The sequence below is a fragment of the Drosophila mojavensis genome, unplaced genomic scaffold (assembly GCF_018153725.1).
Source record: "Drosophila mojavensis isolate 15081-1352.22 unplaced genomic scaffold, ASM1815372v1 contig_74, whole genome shotgun sequence".
NCBI lineage: Eukaryota > Metazoa > Arthropoda > Insecta > Diptera > Drosophilidae > Drosophila > Drosophila mojavensis.
In genome coordinates this window covers 1,587,275-1,610,689 of record NW_025318899.1, presented here as the reverse complement: position 1 = coordinate 1,610,689, position 23,415 = coordinate 1,587,275, and the positions used below count along the sequence as shown (strand labels likewise).

At 39.7% G+C, this 23,415-nt stretch overlaps 6 protein-coding genes, 1 long non-coding RNA gene and 1 other non-coding gene across 11 annotated transcripts; 4 read left to right on the top strand and 4 right to left on the bottom strand.

The window, feature by feature from the left end:
• Positions 1-79: 79 nt before the first annotated feature.
• Positions 80-1,059, bottom strand: LOC26527308. The gene is made up of 4 exons (XR_006357657.1): positions 962-1,059; positions 631-905; positions 397-570; positions 80-334 (listed from the first exon to the last, which is right to left on the bottom strand). It is a non-coding gene; the product is annotated as an uncharacterized LOC26527308 (transcript).
• An 80-nt stretch (positions 1,060-1,139) lies between these two features.
• LOC6586542 (V-type proton ATPase subunit e 2) lies at positions 1,140-1,607 on the top strand. Its single transcript, XM_002012117.4, has one exon. It carries the CDS (start codon positions 1,261-1,263, stop codon positions 1,516-1,518), a length of 258 nt encoding a protein of 85 aa, XP_002012153.1. The 5' UTR covers positions 1,140-1,260; the 3' UTR covers positions 1,519-1,607.
• Positions 1,608-1,791: 184 nt separating this feature from the next.
• Positions 1,792-13,737, top strand: LOC6586541 (flocculation protein FLO11). The gene is made up of 6 exons (XM_002012116.4): positions 1,792-2,143; positions 8,540-8,677; positions 10,149-10,470; positions 10,663-10,900; positions 10,956-11,118; positions 11,179-13,737. The coding sequence occupies exons 2-6, from the start codon at positions 8,591-8,593 to the stop codon at positions 13,717-13,719; spliced, it is 3,351 nt and encodes a 1,116-aa protein (XP_002012152.1). The 5' UTR covers positions 1,792-2,143; positions 8,540-8,590; the 3' UTR covers positions 13,720-13,737.
• On the bottom strand, positions 6,877-8,007 carry LOC26528597. 2 transcript variants are annotated; one of them, XR_001448905.3, is made up of 3 exons: positions 7,393-8,007; positions 7,145-7,241; positions 6,877-7,094 (listed from the first exon to the last, which is right to left on the bottom strand). It is a non-coding gene; the product is annotated as an uncharacterized LOC26528597 (long non-coding RNA). The 2 variants fall into 2 exon arrangements; XR_004364683.2 differs by having other exon boundaries at positions 6,877-7,091; positions 7,393-8,000.
• A 537-nt stretch (positions 13,738-14,274) lies between the features above and the next one.
• Positions 14,275-17,986, top strand: LOC6586540 (choline transporter-like 1). 2 transcript variants are annotated; one of them, XM_044010085.1, is made up of 9 exons: positions 14,275-14,526; positions 15,116-15,498; positions 15,556-15,710; positions 15,775-16,001; positions 16,067-16,370; positions 16,922-17,186; positions 17,249-17,411; positions 17,473-17,694; positions 17,751-17,986. In XM_044010085.1, the coding sequence occupies exons 1-9, from the start codon at positions 14,404-14,406 to the stop codon at positions 17,976-17,978; spliced, it is 2,070 nt and encodes a 689-aa protein (XP_043866020.1). In that variant the 5' UTR covers positions 14,275-14,403; the 3' UTR covers positions 17,979-17,986. The 2 variants fall into 2 exon arrangements, with proteins under 2 accessions (XP_043866020.1, XP_002012151.4); XM_002012115.4 differs by having other exon boundaries at positions 16,907-17,186.
• A 146-nt stretch (positions 17,987-18,132) lies between these two features.
• On the bottom strand, positions 18,133-19,475 carry LOC6586539 (ribosome biogenesis protein BRX1 homolog). The gene is made up of 2 exons (XM_002012114.4): positions 19,286-19,475; positions 18,133-19,225 (listed from the first exon to the last, which is right to left on the bottom strand). Exons 1-2 carry the CDS (start codon positions 19,397-19,399, stop codon positions 18,284-18,286), a joined length of 1,056 nt encoding a protein of 351 aa, XP_002012150.4. The 5' UTR covers positions 19,400-19,475; the 3' UTR covers positions 18,133-18,283.
• A 74-nt stretch (positions 19,476-19,549) lies between these two features.
• On the bottom strand, positions 19,550-20,258 carry LOC6586538 (protein twisted gastrulation). The gene has a single exon (XM_002012113.4). It carries the CDS (start codon positions 20,074-20,076, stop codon positions 19,639-19,641), a length of 438 nt encoding a protein of 145 aa, XP_002012149.2. The 5' UTR covers positions 20,077-20,258; the 3' UTR covers positions 19,550-19,638.
• A 94-nt stretch (positions 20,259-20,352) lies between these two features.
• LOC6586537 (RNA-binding protein 45) lies at positions 20,353-23,226 on the top strand. 2 transcript variants are annotated; one of them, XM_015160401.3, is made up of 9 exons: positions 20,353-20,778; positions 20,859-21,053; positions 21,149-21,537; positions 21,597-21,660; positions 21,725-21,822; positions 21,879-21,985; positions 22,050-22,292; positions 22,347-22,378; positions 22,604-23,226. In XM_015160401.3, exons 1-7 carry the CDS (start codon positions 20,465-20,467, stop codon positions 22,290-22,292), a joined length of 1,410 nt encoding a protein of 469 aa, XP_015015887.1. In that variant the 5' UTR covers positions 20,353-20,464; the 3' UTR covers positions 22,347-22,378; positions 22,604-23,226. The 2 variants fall into 2 exon arrangements, with proteins under 2 accessions (XP_015015887.1, XP_002012148.1); XM_002012112.4 differs by lacking the exon at positions 22,347-22,378 and having other exon boundaries at positions 20,354-20,778.
• The last annotated feature ends 189 nt before the right edge of the window (positions 23,227-23,415 follow it).

Below are 23,415 nucleotides of genomic sequence, written 5' to 3'. Positions count from 1 at the left end.
GCTCATTAATTAGATTGTCGAAAATGCAAATTATTTACGATCAGTGATGGTTTGCAGCTACAAAGAAACTATTATTTAATTTTACTGTATTTGATCATTCAATGATTTTATTATAAGTTAGTATCGATACTTTTGGGCGGGTGAGATGCTTGATTTTGATTTTTAATAGGATTACAGTATTTAGCTATCCAAGACCATATATATCCGATCATCGTCTACATCATTGCATTCCATTGTATTTTCCAGGATAGGGATTTGCTCAATAGTAAGATTGGCAACCGCATCAGATTCGATAGACTTCTCGTGATGGCTCGATAGGTTTTTCGTATGAATACTATAGGGATAACTTAAAAATATGTAAATTAATTATAAAACAGTTAAGCTACAATTAATTACGTCTTGTGTCTAGTCAAATTGTCCTTCCGTGAAAAGCTACTGCCACACTCTACGCATTTGAAGCACTCTGTATGCGAAGATATATGACGATAAAGCGTGGATTTAAGACTAAAGAGCTTTCCACAGCCTTTCTCTGGGCACATATACATTAATAATATGTCGCTGTGGCTCATGCTAATGATAAGTGAATGGATTATTTGAAATTAATTTATGAAATGAATAATTATTACTTACTGATTATGTCGATCTAATGAATCTTTGCGAGAAAAGGATTTGTTGCATTTTGTGCAATAGTATAGTGTAGTGGAGCCCCTCTGGTGTTTGGCTGAATGTCGCTTTAAAGTCCATTTTGTATTAAACTTTTTACCGCAGCCTTCGACGGCACAGACATATTTTTGGTACTCCCAGCTCATCATGCGAAAGCGAACTTTAATACCACATCGTCGCTGTCAATAATTTAGCGCAGAGCATAAACAGCCAAGGTCAATTGACAGAAAACATAATTGCACCTAGAAATATGTATATATTTAACGAATTACATATACTAAATAAGTGATATGCTTACCTGAAATGTTAAGGTTCAATTTTTTGCAGTTTTTAAATCAATTTTAACGAAATTACAACTGTGACGCACCACAGCCTCATTTACCACCGCAACCTCCAGTTATATTCGACAAAATGTATCGAATAGCTGGTATCTTAAATTACAAGCTATCGATTACACTTGTAAGTTTTTATATCGGTATTTTATTGATTTTACGAACAGAATTCTTATTGGAAGCAAACAACATTTGGTGTTCGATCAAAATTGTATTTTATTAAATATACGTGCCAGTAGCAAGGAAAAAGTTAATTATTTAAAATATGGGTGCTGCATTCTTCCCAGTGTTGTTTTTCACTGCCGTTTGGGGTGGTGTGGGTATTGCAATGCCCGTTATGACACCAAAAGGTCCACATCAAAATTTAATACGCTGCATCCTGATGCTGACTGCGGCTTGTTGCTGGCTTTTCTGGCTGTGCTGCTACATGGCCCAAATGAACCCATTAATTGGGCCAAAACTGAAGCGACACGCCATTGCAATGATTGCCAAGTCGTGGGACAACAAACTCGTCGAGGGATAAATGTAGCTCAATTACCTGTTGTATAAACTATGTTATTCACAAATGTATAAAATAAATAACTAATAAATGTGCTAAAATTGTTTCGTTAATATATTTGTTAATTTATTTCTTTGAAATTTTCTTTGGCGCGACAAAGACTGCCAACTTAATATAAATGCGCTCACTCAACAAACTGAGAGCGTAAGACCTGCCAACTCGATCGACACGACCTCATCGAAAGAAGACAGTGTGAGAGCGACTGAGAGCGAGCGTCGTTCACTGCGCCTGTGTAACTGTCAATCTCTTTGACCTGCGCGCCGGGCTCATCTTTTACTCTCTTTTGCAGGTCTGGCTGAGATTCGTATTGGATTTTAGTTTTCTTAGAGCTTCGGGCGCGTTCAGTTGTCTTCCAGAAAAAATGTCTTTGAAAATCGTTTGACGTGAATATCTGTACCGTTAAAATAGTAGATGAAAAACATATTTGGTGTATATAACTCTGCAAGTGTGTTTCATTGATCGATTGCCTTAATGCATGCTTCTTATTTGAAAGTAGTTAACTGTTATATTGTGAATTTAAATTAGAACTTAGTCAAATGGAACTAAACAACTGCAAAACTCACTTGGACTATAGCGAATAAACTAATTGGTAAGTTCATACTGAGAAAAATGACAAATATGATTGAACATTTTTATTTTTTTATTTTGCTTAAATTTCTTGAATTTTTGTTGAGTTCATTTGCTCCGCTTAAGGAAAAATGCTCCCTGTTCATAAACTAGTTAGACATGCATTAAGCTAGAAAAAAGTGGTTGCACTTAAAGTTGAAGGTACAAAACTGGTTACATTACCGAACATGTTCAAAGAAGTAGCAGAAAATATGATTTTCTTCGCAATAAAAGCGATAAAAACTAAAGGCATAAAGAAACGCTGGGCCATAAAAGACAAGACTCATATGCTCCAGGTGCTATAAAATGTTGAAAAATTAGAAAATACGAAAAGCAACTAAAAGAAAACAAAGCAAAGGGCGAACTGACCAACAAAGTTTGATACGCTTCTACAGTATACAGCTTTAGTTTCAGCTTCGTCTTCATAAACAATGTAGAATAGAGAATATCGCTGTTAACATTCTCTTTGTCCATTTGTTCTTAATGTCGCTAACCGTGAGCAATTACGAACAACATTTGATGAAGTGGGCCAATTGGCGTCAATGGAACCCGTTGCTCCATTATTATTATGCCTTGTAGATCGCTCCAATCCGATAACTGATATGCTAAACTGGACAATTAAGCAAAACGACTTGCCGGAAATTGATTTATAAACGGGGCAAACTGTTAGAAACAAAAGCGGAAGCTGTAAGACATCTTACAAGACTCTGACTCACTTAACAAAATCGATATACAAATCGATCCGAAATTTCGCTTAGCAAAATTGTGAAAGTCCGACATCATGAATCAGCTATGAACATGCAGAATAACCACAACCAAAGACAAAACTAAAACCAAAATCAAGTCGAAGACAGCTGAAAATTAGTTAAAATCGTTGGCTTTTCTTGGCTTGGCATGCAATTGGCCACGCCCCCCTCAAAATCGGTGTCAAAGAGACGACAGTTTTTTTTTTTGCCGCCTGAGCTTAATTTTCAGTTTCACTCGTTATAATTTTCAGTTTTCAGTTTTCGTGACGGAAGTGGATCAAAAGAGAAATACTAATTGAAAAATATCTTTCTTCTTCGTAATTATTTTTGATAAAAGAGAAAAATACTAATGGAAAACATGTTGCGTTTTCTGATAAGAAAAGAAAAGCTCTTGGGAAAAAGGAATTTCTAAGAAAAATCGTATAAAGACTTTTTATATGAAAATATATGAAGTATATAGAATATAAAATTATGTAAAAAATAATATAAAATATGTAAATATTTAATTTGCATTTATGCGCATAAATAAATGATTTATGTATAAATCTATTTTTATCAATTTTTACATTCTTCTCTTTTCTTATCAATCCATTTAAACAATTTAGTTTATTGTTATTTTCTTTTTTTCGGTAATTTCTCTAGATTATAAATTATGTAAATTTTTTGTATTGTCAGCTTTATGATTTATATTTTTTGTTGTGCTTGACTTCATTTTTTGCGAAACAAATTCTGCGTTAATCAAACACTTTCGCTCGTTAAGCTCGATGCCTGCGTCGCAAACTCCCTTTGAAGAACTCTCCGCTTTCCCCTCTTTCCCTCACTTCTTTTCCAGTTTACACCCACACACACACATACATACAATATAAACATACTGAAACTGTGTAGAATCGCAAATTGGCAAGAAAGATCGACTCGATCATTATGAGCTAACCCAAATTACAATTGACGTTGGCATCTTTTGCTGGTCAACTGTGCCGCACGATTCGCGGCGAGAAAGACAATGAAAATAAATGACAGACTGAGAGGCGGACGGACGGCGAGTTGGACATCGTAGCGACTGATTCGCTTCGAGCTGGGCAGAGAAATAGAACATAACGCTAAACTGCAGCTAAATTGCATTCAAATGATGTAAAAATCGCAGCTAATGGGCCGATCTTTTGTTTCGCCAGCCAAGCCGCGTCTCGGCGACCTCAAATTGTGAGTCGGTGCAGCAACAGCAACAGCAACAGCAGCAGCGGTAAAGCAAATGCACTTGGGGAAATAACAACCCATAAATAAGAAGTACGAACTGGGGAGTACCTGACCTGGAGATACCCTGCGACCTCAGACGAATGGGAAATAGCTAGCTCAACTCAAGTTGTCGTCCTGATCACGATATAGATATATTTACTCAAGTCTTCCACACCTTAATCTTCATAAAACTATTATACCCCGCAATTAAATGGGTTCAGGGTATAGAGAGCGAGAGAAAAAGTAGAAGGAAAGAAGAAAATGAAATGCAGTCGCTCATCGGCGTGTCTTGCATTTTGATCGTGGCTTTAATTACACTTGGTCTTTGGTTCTTATCTATGCATCTCTCGCTCTCTCTTTCTATCTCCCCTCCTCTCTCCTTTTCTCTGCCGCATACTATGAAAACTCAGTGCGCCTCTTATTTGCATTTGTTGTGCACACTTTCAGCTGGGATTGGATATTTTAATAGCTACCTCAACTTCATTTTATTGTTCGTTTACATTCTTAGATTACACAACACTAATTAAAGCCGCTTCGCCACAACCCAGGATGACTATAAAACCTTTAGAGATCGCTTTAAATATCATTGAATTGCCGACATTACACAATACTAAACTAAATCCAATTGGAAAAAACTCGCTATTTAACCTTTCTATCAGCACAGGGTGACTACACAATTACTGCTTGCGCGCCAAATGTGTATTCAATTTACCAAACTAATATCAGAAAACCGTTTAATAATCAGTCAACGTCATTTTGTTATTTTTATTATTATACATTTTTTGTAAATTTGTCTGGCAGCACTGTCAAAATAACCGTTTAGCACTTACTCAAAGCTGTTAGTAGTATAACAGCACTAAGAGCAGCAACAATAAATACATATACACAGGGTGACTACACAAAATTTGTTGCAGCTCGCAAGCCTGTGAATCAAATAAGCTATTCCAGCCAAATTCTGTTCCAGTCTATACACACGCAGACCCACACTGGCTCACACACTTGCTCACACATGGCTGGGAAAGAGCGACGGCTTGAGATTTGTTTGCTTTTAATTGCATACATATTTAGTTTGGTTAAAGCGTAACGGTTAATGCTTTTAATGACTAAGCCCACCCGCCCGCCTTCCATCCCATCCCATCCCATTCGCGTGCAGAAGTGCTTGCTGCAGTGTCGTTCGGCTAGTCATTCCAAATGAAATGCACTTTTTGGTTCCAAGCTCCAAAGTTCCACGTACGGAACTTTGGTGACGTTTACCAACATTTTAAAGGCTTATCGCTGCTGTTGTCGTCTCTAGCTCTGCCACTGCCACTGCCACTTGCTGTTGTTGTTCTGCTCTAATAAGGCGTTCAAGGCGAAAAGCCGTTAGAATGATTATGAAATTGCAAAGCTGTGCTGCATATTGCATATTAATGCATGCGAAACAATTACTTACTATATATATTATACAATTATTTTCATTCATGAGTGCGCGCTCATATTGAGCTACTTTTACCGCAGCTCATTCCATCAATAGATTGCATAAATTTACCTCCGAGTCTAAACGAATAACTCAGCAACATAATTATGACATCTCGCTAGCCAGACGTGTGCGAAAAAATAATAAATAAATAAATACTTTCAAATTTAGGAAATTGGTTGATATTTTTTTAAAGCTGCATTGTTTGGAATGCTTTTTTCGATCTTCTAGTTTTTTTTTTTTTTTTTTTTACGAAAAATAAACTTTCCATTTCGCTGGCATCTCTTACTGTTTTTACTGTTTTTTTTTTTATGTTGATAAACATTTCCAAATGTCGAAATGTTCACATTTCACTTTCTTCGTCGCTGACACTTTGTGTGGCCATTATTATTGAAAGTGGATGTGCTTGATTATAATCTGGCTCGAAAGATCGTTTCACAGGTTCGACACTATTGAAAACTGTTCAACAAACAGTTCCAATAACAATTCAACAATGGTTATATGGACCAAACAGGTTGCACGCTTCCGTTAGAAATTCGGCTAGACCGAATTCTCATCAATCATTCTTAGCTTACGTTGCTGCTGTTGTTGTTGTCGTAGTTGTTGTTGTTGTAGTTGTTGCTACATTGCTTCCACAGTTTCACCAATGGGTGAAAATCGGTTAATGCGAGAAATTTAATCAACTTATGCGCTGTCGACGTTGACAACGTCTTAATGCCACCGAATTGTGAGTGAGTGTTGATTTTTTTCAGCTATTTTTTTACTTTACACACATAATTCAATTTGTTCTTTCTCCGTAAATACTTACGCACACACATACACACACACATGCCTACACAAATGTACATTCAACAAACGGTCAGGTTTCCAGTTTTGGGGTCTGCGCCTGCGCCTCAAGTGCCGACGCTTTGACTCTTTTTGGCTCGCTTGAGTTGCGGCAGCGCAACTGGGTCAACGTCAACCCATGGCAATGGCCATGGCAATCGCAGTGGCTCGGCCAGGCGCTTTCTGGCAGCACTCACATATGTGTGTCTGGCCACACTCCATGATGGTTCTTATGCGCGTATGCGTGTGTGTCGGCACTCACATTTGTGAGTGCGTGTCTGTCAGCCTGGCCACACTCAATGATTGTTCTTATACGTACACGCATACGCATACGCATACGTGTGTGTGTGTGTGTGTGTGTGTGTATGCTTGCTGCTTATATTAATTGTAATTATACTGCAGGTTGTACATAAAGCTTTTTCTGCTTCGCCGCTTTGTTGTTTTTTATGCAAATTTTTTTGCTTTCCTCATGCGGAAAATGTGCCGTTTTATTTACTAACTAAATAATTTTCCAAAAACTTATTAAGTCACTGAAGATTTAGGCTGAAGCTTAGACTGAAGACCGGAAATTCAGTAAATAAACATTGGTTTAAACGTGAACCACTCATTTCAGCTCGCTCCTTCTTCCTTGATCTTCTGATCACTTAGGGATCAGTTTGGCTCGCCTTTTGCACCTGCTTAAGAGATGCGTTAATCCATTTGTGAATTTAGCGATACTTCAACTCACTTATCGCTTAAAACTGTTTCATTAAAAACAGTCCGCCTCTTTAGCTTTTGAGCTGCTTAATATTGCAAGCCTTTCAATATTATCTTTGAGCTTGTATCTGAAAACAACAGAAAACCAATTAGTTTCACCTGAAGACAGACAACATCAAGCATTGGGCCAACAACAATAACAACATCATCAGCGCATTCCAAAGCAGAACTTTTACTTTTGACAGTTCAGCGACGAGGCTCAAAACTCAAAAGACTAACATTTTTGTTGCTGCTACTCGGCGCTCGCTTCTCGCTGATCGCACAGCTTGGCATCCCAAGTAGTAAACGCAAAGACTATTTTTACACAGGTTTCTCTAAGCTTTGATTATACATAGTGGCAATATAAATACTACGTATGTATATGACTCGCTGGCACGAGCAATAACCCTGCCCAGCCAGCTATCCAAGCCATCCAAGCCATCCAAGCCATCCGAGCCATCCAAACCCAACCCAGAACTGGTTTCTTTGCCTGATCTTCAGCTTGTACTTGGGTTGAAAAAAAGTCACTCGAGTGTGTTCTGCATTTCGTTATTTCTTTTTTCCCTCTCAACATGAGTGAAAATGCCAACACAATTGTTTCGAATTTGTAGCTCAAGATGAGGCCTAGCAAGCGTATCCAAAGTGTCGGAGTTTTCTAATTAGATTTGGCTCAACAGACTTTACATACCTATATATTTTTTGCTTTTGGGTTTTGGAAATTTGGAAAAGCTTTCGCTTTTACGACTGTCCAGCCAGCACTTGACTTGCTCCATAAACCAATTATGACAATATATATGTATATGTGTGAGAAATATAATATTGTAATTTAATTGTGAAAATGTCAGCTCTGTGTTCCCATAGAAAGCATTTCATTGGAGTAGATTTATTTCAGGTAAACCGGTTAACAAGCCTGAGCTGCATAACAATTTTCCACACCTCGGTGTCATTCTTATTTTCTTTTTGTAATTTCTTTTGCTTGGCGAAAAGTGAGAATTTCCATAGGATGGTGGAACAGGACTAGCCGGTTTTTTGGCCACCGGAAGCGTGTTTGAAAACTCAGATGAAGCAATCAGCTTCAAAATTTAGACCAATAGAAAGCAAACTCTTTTCGCAGTTTTTGTTTTTGTTGGTTTTGTTTTGATCGAAAGTGAACTAAGTAGATTAAATTATTAACGTTTCATTTACTGATTCACCTACAGTTCTGCTTACTAACTGGTTTGCTTAGAGAACTTTGCAATTCCTAAGTAGCTCAACGTTTTTTAGAGCTGTACCTTAAAAATACAGTAAATTCGTTTCTGGTTCATCTAACTAGTTCAAAACAACATTTAAACATATTATATGCATTTAAATTAATATAATTCAACTTACATTTTGTATTTTCTTACAGAGCAACTGTTGCAGATCCGAACATTGAGTATCTTGTGCGAATTACTGCAAAATGGACACGGTTTATGGCACCAAGAAATACTTTCAGAGCTTGTCCGGTGTCAGCGATATATATCGCACGCAGACATGTCGACAAATGGTTTGTATAATTGACTGACTTGCCTCGTAACTATCTGCACCTACTTATGTATATTTCCTCTCTTTATCATTGTGAAAGAATGGTTAACTGTTATACAACTTGACGATGAATAATATTAGAAACTAATTTGCATGACAAGAGACTATTTCAAGCAAAACTGGGTTAAATATCTTCTGCGGAATAAAGAATTACTCTTGATAAGCGCTTACGTAAAGCCCACTCGAGATTCGAGATGAAGACGAAACGACAAAGAACTCAGCTGCATATTTATTTAGGTTCGTTTGATGCGATTGATGCTGTTTGCATTGCCCATTCTACAAACCAGATGCCAACTTTAGTTATTAAGTCAAACAATTTCAACAAGCTAGAACGCTAAAGGTGAATGACTTTCTCTTTAAAGAACCAAACAGAACGAACGAACAAAGCGAACAGAGTCGTGGAGCGAGAGAGAGACAGAGAGAGAGAGAGAGAGATGCTACCAAGAATTCGGCTAGGCTTGGAAAACAGCTGTTGAGACAACAGGTTGTCGAAGCATATAGCAAGGGAGAGCGAGAGCGATAGCAGGAGAGGGGAGATGAAATACAGACGGTCTGTATTATGCTCCAAAGCTAATGGCTGCTAAAGGGCAATTGGAGAACAAAACGGCAAAACAAAGAGGAAGTATGTTGGCTTGATTGGATTGAAGATACCCTGTACTGAGGAGACTACAGAAAGGAAAAATAATGAAAATATAAAAAATAAAACAAACAATATTTATTTATAATATCCCTGTAAAAATATCCAATATCCGTTCTATTACCTGTTAGAAAGTAGACCTGTTAGAATGTAGACCTATGATGTCTTATACATCAGTCTTATATATCATCATCATCATCATCATAGTCTTATACAGAAGTGGCTTGCTAGCTAAGTGCAATAACTGACTAAATGAAATACGTAATACGCGGGAAAGAGTTTTGCGTCGGATGACGGCATTAATTAAGAAATGATGACAGCTGCTAACTAATTTTCTTATAATATCACACGATTTGAGTTCTCCCAGCTAACCGTTAGAATTTAGGCAAACTCTAATCAAGGTTAAACTAGAATGCTAATCAGATTTGTGATCTATTTTAGTTTTTAGGTTGAAAGAAAGTATGCAAAGGTCTAGCGGGTCTCTTGAGAAAGTTTCGCAAAGCCTTCGAGTCATTAGTCAAGTGCTCAGATAATTATCTGATTAGCGCCGATTAATTGTTTTTGATAGCTTGCTTACTCAGACATTTGTTTGACATGTATTCGAAACTCACTTTGGGCAACATGGAAAAATAATTATGTTGCGATTTGTTATGCGACCAGGGCTGCAACCTCTAGACCGGAAGTTGAACTTGGCAGTGAACTAACCGAACCATCATCATAATTACATAAATAATTACTGCAGACAAATATAAAAGTGTTTTGTTTTCTCTAAGAAATTATATTTATGTTATTGTAGAACACCTCCGAATACAATTATCAGAACACGCTGGGCCGTCGTTCTCAGCTGGGCGCCTATTATCACATGAACAAGCAGCCCTCGTACACGAACGATCACAGCATCAACAGTCAATATGGCGGCTATAATACATGGGGCATTTGGCGGGATGGCCGGAATATAGCGCCATCCACATTTTCAACGAAAACGCATACGCACTATCCAAAGAATCGATCGTTCTCGATTATATTAACGACAGCCGCTTTCATAGTGCTGCTAGCGGTGATCTCCATAGCCGGGCTGGCGTTCTACTTCAGCTCCATTAAGGCTACGCTGGAGGATCGTAAGTATTTATATACATAGAACTAAATTGATTAAATAAAAATTCAATACTTTCTCAAAGTATAACAAACGCTTTGGGATAGTTTTTTAAATAACTGGTTCTTGTATTGCTGCCATCGATTATCGAAAAACGTTACATTTTACATTTCCTAACAATCATTAACTTATGGAGCAATTTATCTATTTCTTGCAGCTATTCTTGGCTTTGAGGGCTCCTTTCGCATTGCCAAGGGCGATTTGTATTCCACGGGACTGAAATACAATCACACGACGACCTACAAGCAAAAGATCGAGTTCTATAAGCGATTTGTGGAGCGCGCGCTGACGGACAATGGGCTGCAACCACTGCGCACCGATGTCTGGGGCTTTGGGGAGGGTCCATTGATTAAAGTATCTTTTCGCGTATTTCTAGATGTGCGCAAGCTGCCACAGTGAGTACTTCACCAAACAATTCATTGCAACTTTACTAATACTGTTTTATATTAGAAATATAATCAGCGTTGAGGAGTACATCAAGGAATCTCTGTTCCTGGAAACCTCAGTCAGCAAGTCGCTCTATCGCTCACTGCGTCTGGACACTGAATCCGTGGAGATCAAGCGAATTCTCGATGAGCAAGTTGTGCGCTCAGCAGCTATATTGAAGGAAGCGGTAAGCACGGCAAGACTTCAAATTTCGATCTATAACTAACCTTTAAATCTGTAATAATAGCAAACGGTGCCCACCAGCCAGACCCAATTGGAGAAGCGTCTGATGAAGAAGGGCAGTGCACCAGCCGTCGCGCCACTTGCCCCACTACAAGGCAAGACCACAGTTAAGCCGCGTCCAACCTCACGTCCGCATTCAGCCGATGATGAGCCGGAAATAGATGTGGAGAATGCACCTGTTATACAAGGTTCGTTTGAGGGTTCCTTTGAGATAACCAAGACGGATGCGGATATTGCGCGCAAGAAGACTTCGCCAACGCGTTCCTATCAGAGCAGCAGTCTGCCACCCAAGTCCATAGCAGTGACGCCCTATTCGCTGCGTGTGAAGCCGAAAAAACCGAGCGTGGATAAGCTGACGACCATAACGCCTCAAAATCTAATGATCAGCAGCTCTACAACCATGACTACCACTAGAAAACCAACAACAACCACCAGTAAAAGAACCACGACTAAAGCAACAACGCCTTCCACAACAACAACAACGACGACCACTACTACAACTACTACAACAACAACCACACCTAAGCCCTCGACAACAACAACGACCACAACGACAACAACAGCTGCTCCCCCAGCAACAACCACGCCCAGCACAACGACAACTACAACCACACATATGCCGCCCACTTCGACCATGGTGCTGCCCAAACTGGATGCGAATCTCTTTACCACCTTTCCCATACTAGACACTCAGCCATGGCGACCCATACATCGTGAAGTGCCGGAGTTGATACCCGGACCACCGCCCGCTTTTCCCACGAAAACGATGCCAACGATTAATCAGATGCTGCCACAACGTCGCATCGATGAGTTGGAGCTGCCGTTTATTGCGGATAACCCGACGCCCCCAGCCGCTGCAATACCCGCATTGGGCGTTACACTAGATCCATTTGTGGCTCTTTCTGGCTATGCCAGCCGTCAGCCAGCAGATGACAAGTTAGATCTGCCCAATGGTCAGAAGCCAGAGCAGGATATGCTCTTCTATCATAACTTCGGCAGTCCCGTCTATTTGCCTGGCACGGAGAACATTGAGCGTTTGGGTGGTGCATTCGTTGAGCCACATCCGCTGCCGGTGCCACTGATCGATGACGTCATTGTGCCACCCTTCAGACCCATCAATCCCACGCTGGGCGGTATGAACAAGCTGCAGTTCAACATCGACGGCAACAATGAGAAATTCGAGCATTTGGGCGGCGGAGTCATAGCCAAGAAGCAGGAGAATGCTAGCAATGCGGAGCCCAAGGTGGAGAGCACAACAGTCAAGTTGGCTACAACAACGGTGACTAGTTCGACGACTCCATTGAAGATACAGTTGGATACTGCGCCAACTCAGAAGCCTGTTGCTCCTGGGCAGAAGCCGGAAAACTCTGTACTAGCAGATACCATTGGAGAATTCTTCATGGAGCTGCTGAATTTGCCCAAGGAGGAGAATGCCACAACTACAGTGGTACCAGAGCAGATGGAGTCACGCATTGAAGCTGAAGATAAGGAGGGGGACTTGGACCTGCCGGTGGAGACTACCAGTCCAGCCAAGCCCAACTTTATGAATCTTAAAGAGTTGATTCTACAGCGAAGCTCCACAACAACAACAACAACAGCTACAACTACGACCACAAGTACGACCACAACTAGCACCACAGAGGCACCAACCACCAGCACCACCAAGCGCAATCGCATACGTCCAAATAGCGAACGGCCCGTCATGTTGGATGACTCCAATCTCTTTCCCTCCCACTCCAAGTGGGAATTCGTTAACAGCTCGTCGCCTGTAAACTTTGGCTATGGAAGCAATATGCGCAAGGTGTTCAATAAGACACTCCAAGCTTGGGTCTCTGAGGACGTGGAGAAGACCGAGAATTATACGCTGCACGATATCAAGACGAGGATCAATAATGCCAGCAATATACAGGATATTTCATTGATATTCGACACTCTGGCCTCCAAGCTGGGCATCACGCCCAGTGTGCCCATGAAATTTCCGCCTTTCTCGCAGAACAAACTCAAGCACAACCAGAGGAATGAGACGAAGGTGAGGACGACGTCAACGACCACTGAATCCATGCCCTTGTTGGAGTCGAGTGTGAAGAACTTTGTGGAGCTGCCGCTGCAACAGCGCGAGCCTTTCATTCGACCCATGTCGAGCTTTATGGACGACGGCTCCACAGAAGTGTTGGGCGCTGCGATTCCCGTTGTGGGCGAGGCAGAGGTGGAAGTAGTAGACCCCATCAAGTACGAGGAACTTTTGAAGAGATCCCAGTTCGCAGAAGCAACGTCCACGGAACCGAGTCCACATCGCTTAGTTACCCTGCTGCCAGTACGCTCCAATTCCGGTATTCGCACCTTCAAACCACCCACAGAGGAATTAGAGCAGGATTCCCAACGTAGTCAGAGTCAAGTAGAGTTAGCTACTGAAGCCTCCAAACCACGGTCCAAAGGCAACAGCAGTATACGTCGCAAAACTAACCCGAATCAGAGTCGAAGATTTGGTCAACCGCCCGCGGAGGCGGTTGTCAAGGGTGGAATTAAGGTCACGGTCAAGAAATAGAAACTCACTAAAACAAAACAAAAAAAAGTAAAAATAAGAAGCAACTATTTAGAAAAGCGTCTCTAAAATATTTAGTTGATAAGTAGAAAATTTAAGAGCAATTTAATTAAATTAATTTTAATACATTGAACTCAAATCTTGTTCGAAAATTGTTCACAAATCCGAAACCGAACAATTTTGGAATGACAATTTTTTAGTATTTGGCAAAAACAAAAGGCCAAACTTAAGTTAAGATTTTTTTATTTATTGTATACGATTTCGAAGCTGTTTAGTTTTTTTTTTTTTTTTTCATTTTTTATCAAACACACAATCAAATATAATATCTCCTACAGCTTAAATTTACGAAATTAGGTTAACAGCTTAAAAATAAGTTACAATTTAGTCAGAAAAGCTTAAACTTGAATAATAAATAAATTTATATGTAACAATTTGAATTAAGGTGTTTGAATTATCGTTACACTAGTTTCTTATCGATTATTTGCTTGGCAACAACTTGCGGCTTATCGTAAATAATGGTCGCTGTGGTAACCCTAAATGCTTGTCTGCTTTCTCTGACCCAGCCCTGGTGAATTGGTCTATTATTTCGCGGTTTTGGTTGTGAGAAAAAGAAAACAAATATTGATTGGCTCAAGAATAATAAGTTGTTAATTACATTAAGTGTTATAAATATATTTAATTGAAACCATGGGTTGTGCCGAGAGCAAGGATGGCGAGGGTGAAGCTCAAAGTAATAGAAATAGACCCAAATATCGCTCCTGCACGGATGTCTTTTGGTTGGCTATTTACATATTGTTTTGGCTCTTTTTGGTAAATGATATAATAAAAGTGAAACTAAATATATTTTTATGATTAAGTGTATATACACATAAGTGTATATATGTGTATTCACACTTGTCTTAACGCTGCTAACTTAGATATTTATTTCAAGAAAGTGAAAGCTGCAAAGATTAATCATAGACAATTGCAAGTTGTCTCATTGGATGACGGAAGAAAGGGAGGAAGAGGTCGCCGGATGAAACAGATGCATGTGACGTCATCGTTGTCATATGAGTGGGAATTGCTAATTTTGCTAATGTAAAACTGACCACAATGAATAATGAGGTTAATGTGCCTCATCCTCTTCCTCCTCCTCCTCAACCGCCTCTTGCTAAACCTATGCATAATTATTAACGTTCTTATTGCTTTAACAATTGGTTTTCCTCACGCGATTTCCATGCTCTATGTCAATTTTGAAGCCGTGGGCGTTGCCTCCATCTGTCAGTAGCACATACATACATACATTATCATATATTATAGATATACAGTAGCACATGCATACAAATTTTTATCATATATAATAGGTCTTTCTATTAGCATGCAGATTAGATCATTTTTATTTTGTTTACTTTGCTTGCAGATTGTCATCGCGATATTTTCGTTTGTGTTCGGCAATCCCTTGCGTCTAATTAATGGCTATGATTCCTTTGGCAATACTTGCGGCGTCAAGCACAATGAAAAATTTCAGAACTTTCCTTTATCGGGCATGAATACGATTGACAAACCGGAGTTGCTTTACTTTGACGTTAAGGAGCTGAAAAAATCCTTGAAGATCTGCGTTAAAAGCTGTCCGAAACGAACGCTCAATCAGCCAAAAGAACTGTATCAATACTTCACCGAGACCGGTGCCCAATATTGTAAATATGATTATAATATGGCACAATTGGATAAGCCGGGCATGACCAAGGAGGATAAGACGTTCAATACTCTCGGACCATGTCCTACTTTACCCATCTTAGAGAGGTAACTCAATTGACCATTAAATGGACTTTTATTTCACTTTTCACATTTGTCTTCCAGCTCGCCCGTACTGCATCGCTGTGTGCCGAAGCAATCTAGCAAAGAGGTTAAGGAAATGTACAAGATGCTTAACAATTGGGATGTAGCTCAACAGTTTCTTGGCGACATCTACTCCACGTGGCATATCATAGCCAGTGTTTGTGCCGTTTCCCTGCGTATGCCCTTAATCTATATTTAAAGCTATAAATTAGAAACTATATCAATGTTATATTCGTCTAGTCATATCCATTGCTTTGGTCACCATGATGCACTGGCTATCCCGCATTGTCTCCTGGCTCATTTGCGTGCTGGTTATTGTGGCCAGCATTGGTCTAACAGCAGCTCTCTGGTATGTCTACTACGGCATACGCAACAAGTCAAGTACGACGCAATACTCGCAGCTCGAGGAGTTTTTGCGTAATCAGCAGGCTGTGTTCACCCTCGCTGTGCTGGCCACTATAACCATGGTGAGCTTTAAAACTAAAGTTTGCTGAATATGGACTATCTATAATTCATTTGTGTTGCTCTGCAGGTTGTTTTGCTGGTCATTATATATTTCCTTAAGAACAAGCTCTCTGGCCTGGCTGCGCTCTTCGAGGAGGCTGGCATCTGCATGATGAATTTGCCTGGACTTTTAATAGCTCCCCTCTTGGCATTTCTGGTGCTCATTGCCTTTCTTGCATTTTGGGTGGTTGTTGTCATCTGTTTGGTAACCGCAACAACGCCCGATCAAAGTCCCATCGCACCGTTTCACAGCAATGCGGTGCATCCATCCCTGCCGGCCAATGCAGCCGCAATGCTGCTCAATCAAACAGCTCCCAGCACCGATGAGAGAAGTAAGTGATCAATCTAACTAGCTTTAACTACATAATCTAGTCTGTTCAACTATAGCATAAGCTAATTGCTTTAGGACTACCAACTCGCTGAGTACTCAAGCGACCTAAGAGCCTAAATTATTTATCCCAAAAGATCTGCTAAATTAAAAATCTTTGCGGTTTTATTGTATCCAAAAATGTACTTCAAAATTATTAATCATCTGCATATATTTTTGGTTTTTGGTTTGATTGTTCAAAATCGGGTTATTTAAATGTGTAAGTGTTTACATCAAAATTTCATTCTAAATGCTTGCATGCTTCATTTGGCATTAGCCTTCTGTATATAAATTTGTTTATCTTTGTGTATTTTGTATTGTGTGTAATTATAGCCGACAACATTTGAAATATTTATATACTTAACTTGTATATATACTATATTCTTATATTTCTCTTTTTGATTAGCGTTACCCATTCGCTATACAATTCTTTGAATATCTTTATGTATGGATTATTCCATTTATTGCATATTAATAACAATTTATGCTGTCCCCTTTTAGCCATCACACGCATAGAGTACGCAGATGCAACTGTTTTGCGCAGCATGTTCTGGATTTATGTGGTTGGCTTGATTTGGACGGTGGAATTCATCTTTGCCTGCCAGCAATTCGCATTGGCCGCTGCCGTGGCCTTTTGGTACTTCAGCAAGCCGACAACGACGCCAACTATTTATGCTATTGGCAAATTGATCAAATACCATTTGGGCACCGTGGCAAAGGGCTCCTTTGTCATAACTATATTCAAAATACCGCGATTGATATTGACTTATCTTTATGCCAAGTGAGTTTTATGCTATAACTGCATAAATATAGATATCTAACTTATGTTTGTGTTTCTTTCAGGTTGAAGAAGGGCGAGGACAAAGGCTCGGAATGCGCTGCCTGCTGCTTGAAGTGCTGCATTTGTGGCTTTTGGCTGCTGGAGAAATTTATACGGTTCCTCAACCACAATGCCTACACTGTGGTGGCCATTGAATCCATCAACTTTTGTCCAGCTGCGGGCATTGTACGCACAAGTCTGTTTTATGTATATATTCAGCTTATAAATATATTTTTTTATCTTTTAGGCCTGGAATGCTATGGCCACCAATGCGCTGCAAGTGGCCACGATTAACAGCATTGGCGATTTCATTTTGTTCTTGGGCAAAGTTGTAGTGGCTGCGCTGTCGGGTCTGCTGGGCATCTTTATGCTGAAGGATAAGCCAGGCTTGAATTTCTACATGGCGCCCGTGATTCTGATCATAATATTCTCTTTCTTCATCGCACATATTGTGTTGTCGCTCTTCGAGGTAAAAATGACTTTAATTTAATTAAAAATTCGATAGTTTTTATAATCTATTCTTAGATGGTTGTCGATACACTCTTCCTGTGCGTTTGTGAGGACAAGACTATTAATGGACGCGCTGGTCGTTGGGCTCAGAGCAATTTGGCCAAACTGGTTGGCGAGGAGCCGCTACAGCCAGGCGAGGAGCCGCCCATCCAGGTGTACGAGATGATGCCCATTAACAAGCAGCCGTTTAGCATTACTCGATTGCCGCCCACTGATGCCGAAGTCTCCCCAATGGCGGAGTAATTCAGCAACTCATCCATTCAGCAACAAAAGACGCTTTGTTCTTCTATATATGTATATCTATGTATTCCGTGCTCCCATCATAATTAAGATATTCATGTCTCTCCGTCTGAACAAAAATAACTCAACGTACAAAACGTAGTGAAAAGGCAACATATTTATATATATTTACATATATCTACGCGTATATTCTATTTTGTAAAACGTGAACGAAAGTAACTGAGGCACAATATTGTATTTATTAAATGTATTCAGTTTTTTATATATGTATGTATTTATTCGTAAATGTAACGCGAAATAAAACATTTTTAAACTTTTTTCTCTCGTTTGACCCTTGCCTTACGCTGTTCGATCACCTGCTTAACGGCCTCCATTTGCTTGTCCTTAATTTTCTTGGTCAACGCCGATTTAGGAGTTTTCTTCTGCTCCAATCGCTTTTTGGCCTTAAGTGCCAGCAACTTGGCTGTCTCTAGTGGATCCGCATCGTCGAACAGCTCCTCATTGTCAATGCCCTCATAAGCCTTGACTGGTCGCGTCGCTTCCTGCTGCACCTTCTGCTCCACACGATTTACATATCTGTCCTTAGCTGCCTTCTTTAACATTTGTCGCTGCTTGGAAGGACTCACATAATCGGGATTCTCCCAGATAGCTTTGCCGGTAAACGAGCCATCGAATATCTTTACGGGATTCATTACATACCGTGGACCCACCTCCGAGAGACCACCGTCTTCGGATAGTATTTGGAAATTCCTAAACCAAATGCGATTATCCAGATAGGTAAATGTGTAGACATGATCAATAAAGGGCTGACTCTTCGGATGATGATTGGGCACTGAAAACGTTTGCACAAACAATTCCTTAAGAAGTTTTAAGTGGGGCACCTCGTCGAACTTGGCATCAAAAGACAGCAGTGGCCGAGAGCCTCTTAAACAATTGCCTGTTAGTTTCAGCTCGGCCATTGTGTGAATATTTTCAATGAGAAATTTGGCTGACGGCCCTGTGGCTCCCGCTGTGTTAGCCAGCCACATATATAAATCCCGTTTTCGACGTCCCTCAAACAACATGGCCTTATTACAGTGCTTCATTTCACACATTTCATTAACAACCGCCAGCGTCTTTGATCGCTCCATTTTCGACTCGGGTCGATGATGGGGCATTAGAGTTTTAATGTCACGCATCAGATGTCTGTCACGATGGCTAATACCACGAGCCGCGAACACGAGGACTCGTTGTTTATTTATCCATTTTTCCTGCAAAAATATTACAAATATTGTAAAAATGCATGCCATGCTTGTATGAGATGGATTTACCTTCTTCGGAACCACCTCATCAGATGGTCTTTGGCTGGGTAGAGGTGGATTCTCATCCAGTGGCACTATCTCCAGCTGCTCAACCTTCTTTTTCTTTATGAATTTGCGCCCCATTTGCAGTTTTGTGCGGTTTTCTAGTTAATATTGACCACTACGCCAAACAACGTGGAGTTGAAATGAATAGAGATGTGCATAACCACAATATGTAATATCGATAGTTTTTATATCATCGAACTAGTCGAACAGAAGAATGTTGTTCATTGATCCCTTTAGCACACCCCATTTTATTTGTAACAATTAACTTAATTCTAATAATTATCATAATAATAACAATATATATATATATATATCATTTAATCTAATTCATCAGTATCCCATCCAGGCTCGGGGCATTGGCTGCAACGGCTCTCATTTATCCCGTAGCCCAAGCAATGACCACCAACACATTCACAGCAGCCATCGTGAAACCACCTGTAGCTAGCTGCACCTGTCGCTTGGCAAGTTTGTCGACACTTATTCCAAGAAGTGCACTGGTCCAGATACAAAACTGTGCAATTGCGCATCACAGGTTCTTCGTCGATTTCATTGCTGTATTTTGGGAATGTGTGCACATGCCAATCGTAGGTGTAACCGTCGTTTGGTGACGATGTTAGTGCCTCGAATAACGCTGTTGCTCCATCAAAATCCTCCACATGCGACTTTTTAGACATCTTAGCCATGTCGCCACGTATAAGCTGGATGGAGATCATCATCGCCAGCATCTGTATTGCTCCTCTTTGTATCGATTTCATTTTAAGAACTAATACCTCGTTATTGGTGGGTTGTGTTTTATATAGATATTGCACACGGGTGATGATGAACTCCTGCAAATTATTGAGACTGCGCAGCAGGTAATTCAGGATCAACAGAGCATCTGCTCGCCTACCTAAGTTTTCAACAAAAACATTTGCCAAACATTAGTGTTGCAAAGCGACGTTCTTGTTAGCAAAACAAAAAATAAAAGGAATACAATGAAATGCCAATCGATAAGTACCTTCGATAACTTATTCAATAGTATACACAAAGTCTTCTCTGATTATTCTGCCATTTTGTATTCGGCGTCCGGCCAGCAAAATAAAAACGCAGAAAAACTAGGTTTTGCAAAATTAAATTTCTTTTTTTTATTCAAAATAATAAAGTATGTCAGACTATCGCTCTCAATCCCGTGGTGGAGGCCGCGGTCAGGACTATTCAAATGATGACGATCCGCCTATGTCGCGACTTTTCATAATATGTAATAAAGCGCATACCGAAGAAGATTTTCGCGAAGCGTTCTCACCTTACGGCGAAATCGAGGATATTTGGGTGGTTAAGGATAAGCATACACAGGAAAACAAGGGTATTGCATATGTGAAATTTTCAAAAACCTCCGATGCAGCCAAGGCCCAAGAGCAGATGAATGGCAAAACTATTGGAAAAACGGACAGAACCCTCAAAGTGCTGGTTGCCGCAAAGTAAGTGACCTGGCATAAATTTTTTTTCTGTTGCTGAGGTCAGCATAAATTTATAACTTTGTCATCATAATTTTTTGCAGTCGTAATCAGGGTTCGAATAAATCGGAAAACGAACAGGAAAAGTATGTGCGATTGTTTATTGTTATTCCAAAAACCGCCACCGAGGACGACATACGGGATGAATTTTCTCAGTGGGGTGAGGTGGAAAACGTCACAATTGTACGGGAAAAGAATAATGGTAATCCCAAGGGTTTCGGATACGTGCGCTTCACAAAGTAAGTATCCACTAATAGAGGCGGGCGCTGTCCTGTCTAGCATAAATTCACATTCCTATATTTAAATAATCTATGATTATATATACTTTTTATAGATTCTACTATGCAGCTGTGGCATTTGAAAACTGCTCATCGAAATATAAGGCCGTCTTTGCCGAACCCAAGGGCTCCACACGTACACAGCGGGATCAATATGGTCGCCTTGCTGATGATAGTCCAGTGTATCCATCGGGGCGTGGGGGTGGCGGTGGTGGCTCGAATTATAATGGTGGTAGTGCCGGCGGCGGTAGTGCTGGTAGCTTCAACAACGATTGGAATGCATCGGTCAACAGCGACATGTCCGCATTTCTACGAATGCAAAATGTGCCTGTGCCTCAACCCACGTGTTTGGAAGTTACTGTCAGTAATTGTGTAAATCAAGATCAGCTGTGGCGTCTCTTTGATATAATACCTGGGTTGGATTACTGTCAAATTATGCGCGAGCGTAAGTTGGAATGAATGTAAATTTAATATAATCATGTATTAATATGAATTGATTTTTAGATGGTCCACGCACAAATGAAGCTGTAGTCGTATACGATAACCCTGAAGCAGCAATATATGCCAAGTACATAACATTTTACTAAGGTATTCCTATAGACATTTACTTAATCATAATTTTATTTCTATAGGGATAAATTGCATGGGCTGGAGTATCCCATGGGCGAGCGCATAATTGTTAAGGTCAACGGCATGAGTTCTGCTCGCATGGACACTTCTTTCATTGACAGTAAGAAATGGTGGCGAAAATTTTTGGTTATTTTTATTAACCTCTTGTCATTTCAGAGCGGACTAAGAAGGATGCGATATGCAACGTACCATTGCCGCCAACACAGCCACTGGCATCGCCAGATGCACAAGTTGCGCAGCGACTATTCATTGTTCTGTCAGCGGTATGTAGTATGTTTAAGTTGTTTTCCTCCTCTTATATTTATTATATATATTTGACAATTTTAGAATCTACCACACTCGATATTAAAGAACATCTTCTCCTGCTGGAAGGGATTGATCGATGTATATTTGTTGCCCAACAAGAATTGTGGATATGTTAAATACTCGGAACGTGACAGTGCGCAAAAAGCAATAGGCGTGCTAAATGGAGCTGAAATTTGTGGAACGAAAATCAAGGTCATGGAAGCGGAGGAGCGAAGCGGTTCAGATGGTGATGATAGCGGCAGAAAGCGGTTGCGTCGCAATTAAGTAAGTAAATCTTGAACAGAATTGATTCTTCGTATCCTATATAAATTAATGTAGCCATAGTTCGGAATTCATCAACGGGTGATGAGGTAAGTTTTTAGCTTGTAATACAACATTAAAAAAAAAACTAACTGCTTTTGCTGCATACGAAACTCAAACTAAAAGACTCGCATATTTGTTCAGACTGCTCTCCGTCTTTATTACAATTAGTTACTACCGATCTGTACTTAACTTAAACTCTACACACATTCAGCGATTTGACCGATCGAACGTACATAATAAGCAAAACAATTTTTATCTTTCTATTTCCACAGACCCACTGACAACATTTGTACTTAACAGAGAACATTATGTACGAGTAGTTTACAAAACAAAAATAAAAGAAAACACAAGAATAACAGTTCAATTATAAACAGTTCAACTGACGCAAGAACCGCCAAAAAAAATAAAAACACTACGGAATCAACCAATACCAGATACAAAACCACACAGAGCGAAACAGACACGGAATACGGAAACAAGAATTACCAACAACCAACCAAACAACCGTACAATTATTGACCTGTTCCAAATGCGATGTAGTACTGAGGACCCATATAATAAATATGTATGTAAATCATATTTATATAGACCAGACATAAACGGAGTCAACGAAACCGCAATGATTGTTTATGAACCACTAACGGGACTATCGTATCAATCGCATTACCGTTACTCAAAACCAAGAAACTATATACATAAACGAACTCTTTGTACAATTTACTAACGTATTACGACAAAGATACGAATATATATATATACTACTTATACATATATACGGAGAACTTACGGATTGTAGATTCTCGAATAGAAATTCAATTCAATTATGACCTAATAAAATTATAAATACTTTATGTAATGCCTTTAAAGCGATATTAATAAACGAAATTACCAAATACATTGGTGGCTTTTTTATTCAAATATTTTAAGTTATCCGGTTATCCGATAAAATGATCCGGTACATTTTGATGATCACTACACTTGCACACTGGTTTAACGAGTAGTAAACAATGTGAAACTTGATTCAAGATTCATATAAAGAAAATTTATTGGTCATGAATTTTATACTTTTGCATAGCAATCGAAT

Coding starts and splice junctions, on each gene's coding strand:
- LOC6586542 (XM_002012117.4), top strand. CDS start 1,261: ATGGGTGCTGCATTCTTCCCAGTGTTGTTTTTCACTGCCGTTTGGGGT.
- LOC6586541 (XM_002012116.4), top strand. CDS start 8,591: ATGGACACGGTTTATGGCACCAAGAAATACTTTCAGAGCTTGTCCGGT. Junction 8,678..10,148: donor CGCAGACATGTCGACAAATG/GTTTGTATAATT, acceptor ATGTTATTGTAG/AACACCTCCGAATACAATTA. Junction 11,119..11,178: donor CAGCTATATTGAAGGAAGCG/GTAAGCACGGCA, acceptor CTGTAATAATAG/CAAACGGTGCCCACCAGCCA.
- LOC6586540 (XM_002012115.4), top strand. CDS start 14,404: ATGGGTTGTGCCGAGAGCAAGGATGGCGAGGGTGAAGCTCAAAGTAAT. Junction 15,711..15,774: donor TGTTTGTGCCGTTTCCCTGC/GTATGCCCTTAA, acceptor ATATTCGTCTAG/TCATATCCATTGCTTTGGTC. Junction 17,695..17,750: donor TTGTGTTGTCGCTCTTCGAG/GTAAAAATGACT, acceptor ATCTATTCTTAG/ATGGTTGTCGATACACTCTT.
- LOC6586539 (XM_002012114.4), bottom strand. CDS start 19,399: ATGGGGCGCAAATTCATAAAGAAAAAGAAGGTTGAGCAGCTGGAGATA. Junction 19,226..19,285: donor ATGAGGTGGTTCCGAAGAAG/GTAAATCCATCT, acceptor ATATTTTTGCAG/GAAAAATGGATAAATAAACA.
- LOC6586538 (XM_002012113.4), bottom strand. CDS start 20,076: ATGAAATCGATACAAAGAGGAGCAATACAGATGCTGGCGATGATGATC.
- LOC6586537 (XM_015160401.3), top strand. CDS start 20,465: ATGTCAGACTATCGCTCTCAATCCCGTGGTGGAGGCCGCGGTCAGGAC. Junction 20,779..20,858: donor AAAGTGCTGGTTGCCGCAAA/GTAAGTGACCTG, acceptor AATTTTTTGCAG/TCGTAATCAGGGTTCGAATA. Junction 21,538..21,596: donor CTGTCAAATTATGCGCGAGC/GTAAGTTGGAAT, acceptor ATTGATTTTTAG/ATGGTCCACGCACAAATGAA.